Below are 14708 nucleotides of genomic sequence, written 5' to 3' on the forward strand. Positions count from 1 at the left end.
TTTCTACAATTTCCCTTTATCCCTCATCATCTCAAATTCCATACTTTTAGGGACCTCCTCTGCATGACTTAAGAATTTTTCGGATCTTCTTTTGCGTTCCTAAAAGCGAGGTCATTTGCTTAGAACCTAATTAATTCCGTCCTTTGCCAGTTAAAACGGTTTTTGGAAGAGAGGCATCACGTTATTTACTGATTTGCGAATTTACCACCCCCATAAAAACTTCACCTTTACCTTGACCCTCAAAAAGTGGATTTCTTGTTATGTGTTGCTTAGAACTCAACTTGTTTTTTGTTAAAGATTACACTTCTCTGTAAGTTATTGTTCTGAAATGTAATATTTATTAGTGTTATAAGCACATTAATGTAATATATTATTATTAAATATATATTAAGATAATTAATATTAACATCGACGCATTCATTAACTCTTTACTAAGAAAAAAGTATGGTCAAAACTACCAGAATATGGTAGAATTTACCGTGTTTCTGGCTCTATGGGAACACAATAAAGCTCGGTATTTTTTACCAAAGCGCTTTGGTATTGAGTTTGGTAAATATAGCGATAAGATATAGTTTTAATGAATAGTTGGCAAAATTTGGCAGTTTTATACCTTAGTACATGGAGTGAAAACAATTTATTTGGTAAAATTTACTTTTCAGTATCTGTATTTGTTATTAAATGTGTGGCAATAAGAATTATAATTTTAAAACTACGATTTCCGATAAACTTTTACTTTAGAATGGAACGAAAAAAGTAATAAATGAATGGTTTAAACCACGTTTATTTTTGGTTTTACTAACCAGAATTATGAATTTTTCGACAGAAATGTCATTACCATACAGTACGGTCGTTTTAGCAAAACTTTTTTATCCGTGTAGATAAAAAGTTTCATAAAAAAAAGTTCCAATTTATGATAAAATATCACCGTCTTATAAATACATTTTTAGAATCCTAGTCAAACGCTAAATAAATTTTAAAAAAAAACGGACTTATTATGGATTCAAAATTAATATTTTAACTGTGCAGAAACAAAAACACTCTATCAAATCACAAGCGCGGATTGAGAGATAAAAAATATAAAAACCAGTTTTATTCCTTAGTTGTGATTCTTTTGACTTCGATAGATTTTGTTTTTTTCATAACTTTACTATTTATTTGTAACTATTAACGTGTAAATTTTTTTTCTTCATTTTTAACAAAGATTCTGAAAATATGTATTAACCCCTTCCTTCTCGCTCCCGTGATATTTCCGGGCTGGAGTGTTTTGTAGTAACGCGCCAATAAGAATAAAACTAATTCATTTCTTTTTCCCGGAAAACATTTCATTTCTCATTTTACACACCAGATGACGATACCAGGATATTTTTAAGGTAATTGTAGATAGTTTAATTTAAACTAGATGTCAGCACTAATCAAATACGTGTATAATATACGCGTATAAAAAAATAGACACTTTTATGACCGTTTTCTTGAAAATTAACCGATCGTTAAGGGGTTAAGAACAGTCAATCAATACCTCCTAAAAGATAGTAAGCATTCACACGGGTTACAATGAAGGAGGAATTCAATCTTTTAGTTGTCCGAACGTTGTGACTTCCTTCGTATTTTCTCCCTATTGCGCAGTTTATGTTTATTACGTCGAACTACTGATCAGTGCGAAGGCCTTCTCTTTTCTAGGAGGTTTTGAGTCAATGCGACAATCTTTTATTTTCAATTATTTATAAAAGTGAAATATGAAGAAATTGTTGGATAAAAATGTTCAGGGAATAAAAGTGTTTAAAAGGATTAAATAAAATAAAAAGAAATATGGAACTGTTATCAAAATTGTTTTATTCCTGGATAATCTCCTTATTAAAATACTTATTGTTTGTTGAGTAAATCAATGATTTTTATAATCATCACTCGTTCTTTTCTCTCGTTAATTTTGTGTTTTCAAAATCTATATTAACATGTTGCTTTACTTTTAAAGTACTATTTTCTTGTATGTATTTTGCCGAAATTTGCGTTGCTTCAGTTTAACTATCAGTTATTAGAGTTTTCGCTCTTAATCTATTTGTTTAGTTAAGAGACCAAGTATCACTTTTTAGAGTTCTAAATTTTTATAGCTTCCTCCCTTTTCTTTTTTTCTTAAAGGGCGCAAGAACAAAAAAATATAAATTTAAGAATTTTTTTTTTAAATCTAAAAATGTCTAATTCTTAATTATGCCTAGTTCTTTTAATTTTCTGTGAAAAAAAATGCTAAGAGAATCTGAAATATCTTGCGCTAAACACACTATTCTTGTACATAAACATAAGATTTTTTTTTTTTTAAATATCTTTCTTAGATCTCATTTTGATTAAAACTTTCGTTTGTTTGTAAACGAAACACCGAACTTATCAACCCACGTTTGGAGATTTCTAAGAAATTGATAATCTAAAAATAAGGCTTTCCTTTTTTTTTTTTTTTTTTTTTTAAGCATGTTATTTGTATTTATCAAGTCTAACACTCATAAAAAATTTTTTTATCCAACTTCAGAAAATTAAAGAGAATAAGGATATACAGACATACTTAATGTATTACTATGCTCTTGGTTGAGTAAATTGAAGAGAATGATTTACCACTGCACACAGTTCTTTTTCCTTTGTATTAGTAATTTACTGACATTGTTATAAATGTTTGAAAAAATTGTAATTTCGTACAAAATTTTATTAACGAATATTTTAAAATGTTTTTCTGGCTAAACTATAAAATATTTTTATTATATACAGGAATAATTTAGTTTTATTAGTTAAAGGGAAAAATTATTTTAGTATGTTTGTTTCCTAATAATAATATCTATAAATTGTTTAAAAATAAATTTAATTATGTCTTACAAAAATATTTTCTAATAGTTTAATTTTCGTAAAATATTAATAAATAATTGAAACCATTTTTATAATTATTGATTTGTAAAGTAAATATTAAAGAACACGAAACATAATTATTTTACTAATTAGATCAGTTTTTTAAAAATTATATTTCATTTTTTATTATGCATAAATTTGTATAATTTTAAATATAAAATATATTGTGCACAGAAATGTATTTCTATTAAATATTTTTTTTTCTTTTAATGTATATTTATTTAAAAAAAAACGTAATGTACCATGTAAAATCCATTACAATACAAAGCTATCATAATTCTACTTTAAAAAACATGGTGAAATTAGGAATACCTACTGTGCATTTCAAATTTTATATTTAAAAAAATTTTTAGTTTTAAGTTGCGTTACCTATGAACGATAAAAACTATTTTTATTTTTCGCTTTTAAAAATATCAAAGTACAATACGAAAAACGACTGTAGTTTTTACAGCAAAAAATTGTGAATCAAATTACGGTAAAAGTACCAACACTCAGAGTTCTAGTACTTTATACCATAAAATGCATTTTTACCGCAACATATTATACAACAAAAAATTTGATAAACCGGAATTTTCACAGTAATAATCACCAAAAAATCACTGAATCACTCTAATTTTTCGGTAATAATATAAGTATAGTACTCTAAGTATAATACTTTACTGAAAAAATGGATTTTACGGTGAAGTGGATTTTACGGATGATGCATCCTAAGTACCGGTACTTTATACCGTAATTTGATCCAGAAGTTTTACTGTGTACTGGTAAATCTTTAAGAAACTGGAATTTCATGACTTTTTCTTGTAGTCCGCAGACTTTCTTTGCAACGAATACAGACTCACTTGTAAAAAATACAGACTTTCTTAGTATTCCTCCTCTCTTCTTTTTTTCTTCTTTTTTTTTCGAAATTTTAATATTTCAATTTCTCTGTGAAGGCTTTAATATGATATAATAGTTAAGTGTTGAGCCGGCCAGGTGACCAAGCGATCTGAGTGCCTGACTGCACAGCCAATGGTTGCGGGTTCAAATCCCTCTCGGGGCATGAGTGCCTCTCTGATGTGCGAATGTGGCCCACTCTATGAACGGGTATCTGACTAATGGCAGTGTGGTGTGGGTAATGTCGCTCGTCTCCGTGACTCAGACGAAGAATGTATAATGTGACTCACTTATATATTCTTTGACTCAGACTCGCTCAGGTTAACAGGGGCGCACCAGATAACGTTAAATGAGCAGCATTTCCACCATCTTCCGTGGCGAAGAATGTAATAGTTCCCTGCGGGCCAATAAGAATTTTTTTTAATTGGATATTTTTTCTTTATAATTTCAGATTATATTTCCTTTTGGAAGGAACGTATCGACCTATATCTGTCACAGTTACTCCCTGTTCCTCTCATGCAACTTTGGAGTGGAGAATATCACACAACATGCATCAAAATTCTATAGTTGACCCATACCATTCAGGTAGTTTCTTCTATTTTTATTTTAATAGTATCTTATGATGAGCTCATATGTTTTCTAGTCAATTGTTATAAATGCAATAATCTTCCAACCCTTCTTAAATTCTATGCGTTCTTGATACTTTAGAAAAATGTGTTTTTCAAGTTTATTTTTTCATTTGTTCAAGAATTTAGAGTTCGTTTTTTGTTTAATACGTCAAAATATTTATTTTTAGGCCTCCTAAATATTTATTTTTAGAGTCTGTCAAATATGAAATTAAAAGAATGTGCTCACTAGACATCGCACATTAATATCTAAGCAAGGAAGAAATAAAGACTTAATCAATACCTGACGACTCCTTCATAAGGATGGCGATATTAAAAGCTATAAAGCCTGTTTTATTGCCGGAAGCAAAAATTAGATCAAAGGCGACTGTAGAATTACCCTCAAGATTCATTGGACAATGAAACTGCTTTTAATTTCTTTTTTTTTAAATCCCGAATTCTATACTTAATGATTCATCTAGCATTATTTTTTGTCCTTAATTAGATATTTTTCTTCCTCCAAATTGTATTTATATTTTTTTCAATTTTGAGTAAAAATCAAAAAATATTTGTAGGAGAGATGATTGCAGTACTGTCTGCTGTATTTTAATAATAAAATAAAATGTTGTGGAAACAGTCAACCAAAATAGTTAAAATTCGTTTTCCAAAAAAAAAAAAAAAAAAAAAAAAAAAAAAAAAAATCACCAATCTTGTTTATTTAATGCTGGAACTTTAAAATTTATCTCTGTTTCACTCGAATTAATAACCTTTTTCTTTACAAAATATATTCCCTGACACACGTTGGTGAAAATGAACTAGGTGTTGCCAAAACAGGGTGATTGAACTTTGTTGGAAGGACTTCGAATTAAAAACGCGCAGCAAGCACTAAACGTTTAAAAATATGGTCCATCCATTTTGACTTAAACACAACTCCAGACAGAATAATTTAAAAAAACCGAATGACACAAGGTGAAAAAACAGAATAGAAAAGTAATAAAAATCGTTGTCGTTTTTCTGCCAACCGTAAAATGTGAGGCTTGAAGTTGGTGAAACTAATAAAAAAAAGTTTGACTCCCTCCCCTTTTTGTTTTTTTCCCGTTCAAATCCTTGTTTTTTTCTAGATGGCACGCTTAGTCTCTGGTAGTATTGACTTCGCCTGAGTTTCTTTATAAAACATCTCGTTTTACACCTTATGCAAGCAGAGAATAGGAGCTGGGACAAATGATTATAAAGGCTAATTTTAGATTCTCTGTCTGTATTGCTGGGGTTTCTTGAGTTTGCCTAATACCCCAGGTGGCACGCGGCACTTTTGGAGCCTTGAAATAGGGGGCAAATCCCTCTTACTTTGACGATTTTGAAGTGTCTTGATGTCCCAATGTAAAGACAGCGTGAGTCAGAATGGAATGCTAATTAATGTTTCTCAGTCACCGAAAGCGATTACTTTGAGCTTGATTCATTAGTTTGGAAAGTTCTACAACTCATATCTGATTCAAGCAGAGAGAAAAAATAATAACTGAATAAATTAAAAAGTGAATTTTTTTTCCTAGTAATATGAAGAATTTCAGTTTGTTCTTTGAAATGTAGATTATGAAAATTAGATTTAGTCTAGAACTTTGGAAGTGAAAAACTGATTTGACTTCTCTCTGCTGGTCAAAGTTATAGGAATTGTCTAAGTTTTTATGTTTGAAGAATTTTAATTCGACTTCTATGCAACTTACTTTTCTAGTCCTCGGAAAGTTTTTAACTAATTTAGTTATTTTAAACGTAGATTATGGAAATAAAATTCTGTTGGAAACTTAGTGGGTGATAAATTATTTTGATTTCTCTCAACTGATCTTTTTAGATCAAGGATTTAAGAAATGTCAAAGTTTTTATGTTCGGCTTTTCAATTTCTATGAAACTTGCTTTTTTAGTCATCAGAAAATTTTTATTAAAGTCAGTTAATTAAAATGTAGATTATGGAAATGAAATTCTGTTAGAAACTTGGGATAAAAAAAATTACTTTGATTTCTCTCAGCTGGTCATTTTAGAGAGAAGTTTTAAGCACTTTCTAAGTTTTTCTGTTTAAATTGCTTTGCTTCGACTTCTCTGAAGGATACTTTTTTTTGTCATCAGAAATATTTAAGTTAGTTAAGTGAAATATAAATAACGGAAGTGAAAAACTGATTTTACTTCTCTCTGCTGGTCTTTTTAGATCGAGATTTTAGGAATTGTCAGTTTTAAAGTTGATATGTTTAAGGAATTTTAATCCAACTTCTATGCAACTTACTTTTCTAGTCCTCAGAAAGTTTTTAATTAAGTTAGTTATTTTAAACATAAATTATGGAAAACTTAACTGTTTGAAACTTAAGAAATGATAAATTATTTTGACTTCTCTCTGCTGGTCTTCTTTGATCGAAGTTTTAAGAATTGTCAAGTTTTTATGTTTAAAGAATTTTGCTTCGACTTCTATGAAATGTACTTCTTTAGTAATCAGAAAAATTTTAGTTGAAATATAGATTATGTAAATAAAATTGTGTTTTGAATTTAGGAAGTGTAAAATTAATGTCACTTCTCGCAGATGGTCTTTTTTAGATCCAAGTTTCAGAGCTGTTTTCGTTATAATGTATCTAAGGAATCCGTCTTAGATCAACAATTTGATGTACTTTTTTAGTAATAAATCCGAAAAGATTAACTTACTTTCTTGAAATGTGAAGTTTTGTGGTTCAAGGCCTTAGTTTGTGCTAAGCTTAATTATTATTATTATTATTATTATTTTTTGAAAGAAAAATGTTTTTGTACGAAAGCTTTAGAAAGCGGCTTAATTTTATTTTCTAGAAAACGAAATTATAAGAAACTCCTTAAATTAAAATTTTTAATTTTTGAAATTAAAAATTAAAAGCACATTATACATTAACCTAACTGTTAGATATGGAAGATTTAGCCAGACATACCACGCAGCTCATTTTTAAGTTCTTATGAAACACTGTTACCGCAAATATTATAATACGAATTATTCCTAACCCTTTATACGTTTTCTGTCTTGTTCGCTGTTATCTGTAGCAGAATTGCTATAAGCTCAGAGTTACTATCAACAGAATTATTCAAAATTACTAGATGGCTGATTTATGTGTGTAAATTTGTTTCAATTAACACATTAGTTTTATTTTTTTTCTTTGAATATTTGTTTCAGGATTCTCACAACAGGTCTTATAGTCCTGAAGCAATTAATTCAAGATTTTTTTTTTTCCTGTTTTCCTTCGCATTCAAACTTTAAAAAAATATTTTAGAAAAACAACTAAAAATCATTGATATTTTTATAGAAATTTAAATGTTTGCCTTCTTAACAAATGCTCAAGAAAACTTTCTCTAGAAACTCTAGACTTTCATCTAGTAATCGAGTTATTTTTCTTAATTTTCAAAATAAAAATACATTCGTTGTTAGAGAACAATCCGCATGTGTAAGTGCTTGACCCTTATTGGTGCCCCAAGTAAAGAGGGGGAAAGGGAATTTTTAGGAAGAAAAATATCTATAAATACCATAACTCTGAGGGAGGCGTTTGCTAATCCCTTTCTGTAAATGTCCCTTCAAAAGATTTATGGGGATTCTTTCTTAAAATCACAAAGAAGAACCGAAAAGTGATGAATTTGAAACATAAATTGCTTTCGTATAAGGAGGCTCTTTAAATCATTCTTTTTCACACCGCAAATATTTTCAACCTTCAAATTTTTTGATTTTTTAAATTATTAATTTTCTTATTCCTTAAATTTTTCTGTTAAGTATTGTATTTTTTTATTTACATTTATATATTTCATTGTTTGCAAATTGTATTATGAATTTTGCACTTTTATGCATCTCATACGTTGTTCGCTACTGTTGAGGAGAAATTTGAATAGACCTCTACTTGCTGCTGCTCAGATACAAATATTTTATTACATAATTATCAACTTCAACTTTTTTTTTCCAGCATGAAAAACAACTTTTGCTATTACTTCCTTTTTGTGTTAAATATAGAATTCTGCATCCTTTTCAAATGTTCTTAAATTCTTTAAAATCTTGCTTGCATCTTCTTATTATGATTACTTACTCTAATTATGATTACTTAGAGTTTTTCTATAACATAATTATTTAAAGATGTGGTTGTTTAAAATTAATTACACATTACTTTCCTTAATAAGACATTTTCAGAAAATCAATTAAAGATATAATCATATTATCAGCGCCTTGATTCATATTATCGTACAAATCGTTAACAACCTTACTAAGATATTCAGTACATGCCAAGTTGAACAATTGCATCAGTACTTCAGACCATGTTATCGTGCAAATGGGCCGCAATTTATTTCACGATGTAGTGTAATACCATAAAACTGCTATATTATCGTGAAAATTTGCTGCAACTTTAGTAAGGCTAAACTGTACTTCCGTGTACGATGAACTATATTTTATACTCGTCGTTGAACAACCGACCCAATTTTCGGGTTTGCGACTACTAATGTTCAACTCCGTTGCCTTGTAATTTAGAACCCAATCCAGAAGACAAGGGAACTCCTGAATCGAGTATTGGGAGAAATTTGCCTTCGTGGAGGACTTTTTGATGGAGCTAACCTGCATTTGCGTTACATGGAGAGGAAGACCACGAGAACCTCCCACGGTTAGCACGGTTTTATCAAGATCATGTAAAGTGTTTGAAAATTATTTTGCATTTTATTAATGTATATAGTGCTTAAAAATATTTTTGAGTGCTTAAAAAGTACTTAAAAGGTGCTGATTTTTCGTTGAAAGATTTAGCTACGCACCCTTAGATTTAGCTTGATTTAGCTTGGGGTTAATGCTTTTTAAAGTTGCAGCCACTATGCATTAAGTGATGCCGATATTATGGTTTAAACTATACTAAAGCAGAACATTTTAATACCTTATTAAGTTCGCAACTGATTTGTGCTACAATATGGTTTGAAGTGCCGTAATATAGTTCACCTTTAGCTGAAACCCTTTTCTATGATGGTTTGAGCATTCTCCGATCCTAGGAGTCTCTGGTTCGACCATTTAACTGAATAATACGGTTAGAAGTACCGATATTAAGGTTAAACCTTGCACTGATTTTTCTTTGTACACCTTTCGAAAGATCGAAAGTACATCTCGAAGTACGAAAGTACATAGTTTCGAAGTACATCTTTTCGAAAATTGAAAAGGAATTTAAATAGTTTTTATTTCAAAGGAGCGTTAAAAGAATTTATTTACTTCGTTATAAAACCAGCGATCAAAAATTTCTCGGAAACCTTTAATCTAGACAAAATTATTCATTCACTGCATCTATAAAAAGCTTAAGTGTACTATCGTATTTTATTCTTAGAAGACACTCCTTTTAATCCAAAGCGTTCGTTTTATTGTCAGATTTATTTCAATTTCGTTCGGGTTGATCTGTCACTTCAATATATTTATGCGATTGGACCAGTTTTTTTTAAGGTAATCAAATTTCACAATCCCATTTTTTTTTAACTTTGTGTTACAAACTTCTCTAAGTCTTATTGGGGTGAATTTATGATGCCATATTTCAAGTCTAGTATTTAATGCTTAAATTCTTATTCTTGCATTTGATTATTGCAAGGTCAATGCCACTCGGAAAAAATTCTGAATAATGAGGAAGTTGTAGAAAGGAATTTTTTATGGCACCTTATTGAACTGTTTCTCTCTCTCTCTCTCTCTGTGTTTTTCTTTTCTTTTTTTTTCTCTTCATTGATTTGACTTATATATGAGATATTTAAGGTAGGGCTATAGTTGAGTGTCATTATAAAAAAGCGTCAAAGATCCCAAACTTGTTTTGTTATTGTCAATTCCCTAATTGATTATATTTGTTCTAGTTCCTTTTTTTTATTGTTATTATTAACTTCTATTAAATATTTGCATAAAATTCAGTTAAATGTAGCCAGTGCTCGAAAATAATGGTGGTCCATTGGTCCGGGACCTCTAAAATTGGACTCGAATCATCACAAAAAAATTATTAGTGGTCTCAGGGTCTACCATTCGATGTAAAAAGATAGTATGCAGCTTTTTTTTTTATCTCGTGTTTAGGTCTGTGTTTTTCTCTTGAAGTAACATCCTTCCTCATATTTGTAATCATTAATACACAGTCTAGGTGCTATATGAAATCAAATCCAATCAAAACATCCTATATGCAGCCTTAACTGCAATGCTATTAAATTTTAAAGCAAACCAGAAGGGATTTAATAAAGAAGTTATCGAATCCAAGAGCGTGAAAAACGTTGTCTGAAGAAAGTACCAATTGGTTGGAGAGAAGACTTGTACAATACATATACATATGTAAAATTAGTTATAGTCAACCAAACATTTCTTAAAGCAACATTAATGGCATTAGAAGCATCCAAAACATTAATTTTTAAAGTAAGCCGGAAGAAATTTAAAAGAGTTATCGATTCCAGGAATGTAAGAAACGCTGTTTGATGAAAGTAGTAAAGATAACTTGTTCAATCCAAAATCATTTTGAAATATCCTTTATTTTTCTAATTTGTATGTGTTCCAACTTTTGCTTTTAATGACATTTTCAAGAATATTATTTAATTATTTGTATTTTTCAAGCTTTTAGAGATTGTTCACTCTTAGAATCTTAAATATGCTCTCTTCTTACAGCTTCTTGGTCAAATCACGTGCTCAGACCACCATCTGCATCTCCTTCAGCTACTTACATTGGAAACGAACGCCGATCTTACACCAATCCAAGAGCCCCTCCCGGATTGTACAATTTGGATCTTAAATCGGACAGCGAATCCAGTGCGAAGATATTGGTGACAACTCGTGCCATCAGCCACATGCCACATCATCCACCCCTTCCTCCAGAACCTGGTGTTCAAATTGTTAAAATCAAACGAAATCGAGTTCTGATTTCTTGGAAGGCCAGCTTGTCGAATAGACCATTGGAATATTGCGTTGCGTCGAACAACAGGTAACGTATTTCTTCAAGTTAACTGATATTTATTCAGTCTTAAGTTAAAAGTTATAAATCCAATGAACTATAAGACTGCTTGCTATGTGACTTATGTGAATTATATTTTTTACGTCAAAGGATTCTGCTTCGGAATCATGCATGAAACATTGTTACGACTGCAATAGGCAATAGAACTTTTCGACTATCCTATTTAATAGCTTATCTAACCTGCATTTCGGTTTTAGGAGTAAGTGTGAGATTTTACTTAACTAGCCTCTATCGCAATTCTACATAACCAAATTATTCCGTTATCTTCTTTCGATTTGCAACCAAATCTATCTGAAAGAATTGCTTGCGACATTATTCAAAAATAACCTATATCGGAATGATTTGTAATCGTCAATAATAGTAATCTTTTGTGATTCTTAAATCTTTTAGTCGCCTTTATAAATCGCTTTAGAACAAATTGCGATTTATAAGGCCCGTCAATACGAATTGCTATGTTTGATGCGTGAGTCGCTTGGATATCAATCGCAATTCTTCAATCTCAGTCTTTTGAAAATCAATCGCGTCGGGAATCGCGTAAATGCGAACAGCGGTAGGTGTTTCGTATGGAGGCTGTAAATTGTGATTTATGATTCGAAAATAGTTTGAATGTGAATTTAGATTTGATCACAATAAAAGAATTTCGATGCGATTGGTAACTTACTAAGTAGTTTTACAAAATTACCGTTTAACTCTGAAGTTCATATTTTGTTCTAAAGTTCTATTTTGCAATAAAAAGTCGAAAAAAATGCTGTCCCTATTTATAACCTTTAGTATAACCTTGGGTCTTTTTTTATCTATTAAATTATTCCTTTTTTACCTGTAATAATCTATTATTTACCTATCTAAATTTATAACCTTTGTATTATTGCGCTCGTTTGCAGAATGCGTAATAACGAAAGGTCATTGTACTAATTCTATCGATAGTAGTAGAAATTTACTTTTAATATTTTCTCTTAATAATAATTGTATAAGTTTGTAAACTTAAAAAAATATATCCAATAAATCACTTCCAGTTATCCGATGATTTCGATTTTCCAACATATACCTAGAACCGATATATACCTACAACGACATTTCGCTATTGCGTATTCTGCAAACGAGCTCAATAATACAAATGTTATAAAATTAGATAGGTAAATAATAGATTATTATAGGTATTATAGGTAAGATATTCTAGTCGATACTCTAGAACAAGGTTATCCGTAAATCCTTCCAGATTTTAGAGTAAAAAGAACTTAAATGAAAGCAGCAAAAATATGCCTTGCACTAAATGCATAAAAAATTAAAATTTTATTTACAATCCTTCCAGATCTTTTTTGCTTCCACTCTTGTATACATCAGTACAATAGCCAAATTTGATGCCAGATTCCATATAACATGGTACTTATATTCAACGATATTGACAGTGCTAGTGATCCTTTCACGATGCAGATCTACAAAATCTCGAGGTATAATGACAAAGAAGTAAGAAGGCAAGAAAATAAGAAGATCGGGCCTTTTAAAAAGTCTCACGAAAAACTGGCATACATATAAGGATCACATTTGCTGTCACTACCGTACTAGTACCATACTGAATGGAGTCTGTCTGGAACGAGACTATCTTACTGATATATGTCGTGTATGATGTATAGTTAGTCTACCGTTAGAACTCCCCCCGCCCCAAGGTCTGCTGATACGGAAACAAGAATTGCTCATTTCAGGGAGGGTAACTTTTCTCTTCTCTCTAGGGCTAACACAGTAGACTGAAGAAAAAGATTCCCTTTCTCTTTCCGACCTTATCCAAAACCTGTCCTAAACAAAGACCCCACACCCCTACTTGAAGTAGTTATACCTCGTTACCATAGTCACCGCCACTGGTCCAGACGAATGGTTTGGGGAGTTCTTACTTTAGACAAACTATATGTATTAACATATGGAAGATTTAAAAGGGTTGTAAATAAAACATAAATTGGGAACTCGAGCCTATCGCTAAACTATATTCAGAAATAGATATGCAGGGTTATTCATAATTCCCTCCGGGGTTTCGAAGCGTTATAGTAAAAACACAAAGACGAATGTGGCAAGAAAGAACATATGAAATTATTCCGAAAGTATTCAAGTTTTAATTTAAGCAGTTGCCGGTAGATGGCAGTAACATGTACCACTGAAGCCAGTTGTAGTAAAGAAAAATGGCGTTTACAGGCGGAGGGAATTATGAATAACCCTGTATTAATAATTATACAAACATCTCATATGCCTTCTTCTTTTACAGAGAAAACTACAACTCTCTTTGCTCAGCGGAAGTTGATCTCTACGGGACTAACTCATTGCATGCAATAAACTCCGCATACTCTCCTTACCAGATTCATCATGATGATGCAGATACCCATTCAATTCGACATGGAGCCAACCTGTCTTGCATAGGACGTAAAACATGGCATCTTTACAAGGGATTGCAGAAGGGAAAAACGTACTATTTTGACGTCTTCGTTTTAGATACAGTGACGAACGCTTCGTCGGCTTATGTGGGTGTAAGTGCTACCATTCGAAGCTCTGGCCCAGAAATGAGAAAGATGAAGGATGATTCTTTAGAAACCTTCACTTTGGATGAATCAAATGGATATACTGTTAATACGAGATACCAGATGAGCAGAAATGCTGGTAAGTGGTGTTATTATTAAGTATTGTCAGAAATAAATACTTCAACGCAGGTTTGCAATTGATAAAACTGAAAGTGCTATTAAATCATTTTTAAAAATGATTTAACATTTGTTCAGTATTCGAAAAAGACGTTTCCACAACTAAACTTATTTTTAAATCGTTGCCAAAAAACGTCGTTATCTAAAATAAGTAATTTAACATATGTTTATTTAATGCGTTTACTGCAGTTGAATATATTTCTGAACATTTGCCTAATTTGTCATTGTTTTTGTCAAACTCGCATATTTTACATGCTAGGGAAGTAAAGGTGGTCAGTGCAGCAATGCTGACCAAATTGCTATCCCCACGCTGTAATCGCAGCCGTTGGCCTTGATAATAAATGATCTCCCTGACTTACAGTAGGCTGTGTGTGCTTTTGCGTTCTTTATTTTAATGTTGAAAGTAAAAATGCTGAAAAATTCACTTCATATTTGTTTCATAAAATAAGATTATTTATCTCAAATTAAATTTAAAAAAAACAGGCAGAGACTTAATATGAAACTACTTTTTAGAATTGTATTAAACTATCTTTCAGAATTGTATAGGTATAATATTGTCAAAAAAAAAAAATCAATAGAACCCTCAATTTCTCGAGTGGTTCTGATTGGGAGATGGCCATGCACTTTACATATTTCGAAGAATACTGCATATCCAACATCAGTTAACACAGTGTTTCCCAACCTTTTTTGTGCCATGC

The 14708-nt window shown here is 30.9% G+C and overlaps 1 protein-coding gene across 1 annotated transcript in view; it reads left to right on the forward strand.

Annotated features, from left to right (window-relative positions):
- The window catches only part of nord (neuron derived neurotrophic factor nord), a 73991-nt gene that overhangs the window by 54628 nt on the left and 4655 nt on the right, over window positions 1–14708 (forward strand). The window contains exons 3-5 of the mRNA XM_016068187.5: window positions 4208–4341; window positions 10990–11302; window positions 13584–13972. Coding sequence (XP_015923673.2) covers window positions 4208–4341; window positions 10990–11302; window positions 13584–13972 — 836 coding nt within the window. The remainder of the gene's footprint in view (window positions 1–4207; window positions 4342–10989; window positions 11303–13583; window positions 13973–14708) is intronic.

This window comes from Parasteatoda tepidariorum, chromosome 10, assembly GCF_982258835.1.
Source record: "Parasteatoda tepidariorum strain Cologne lab strain chromosome 10, Ptep-v5.0, whole genome shotgun sequence".
Taxonomy (NCBI): Eukaryota; Metazoa; Arthropoda; class Arachnida; order Araneae; family Theridiidae; genus Parasteatoda; species Parasteatoda tepidariorum.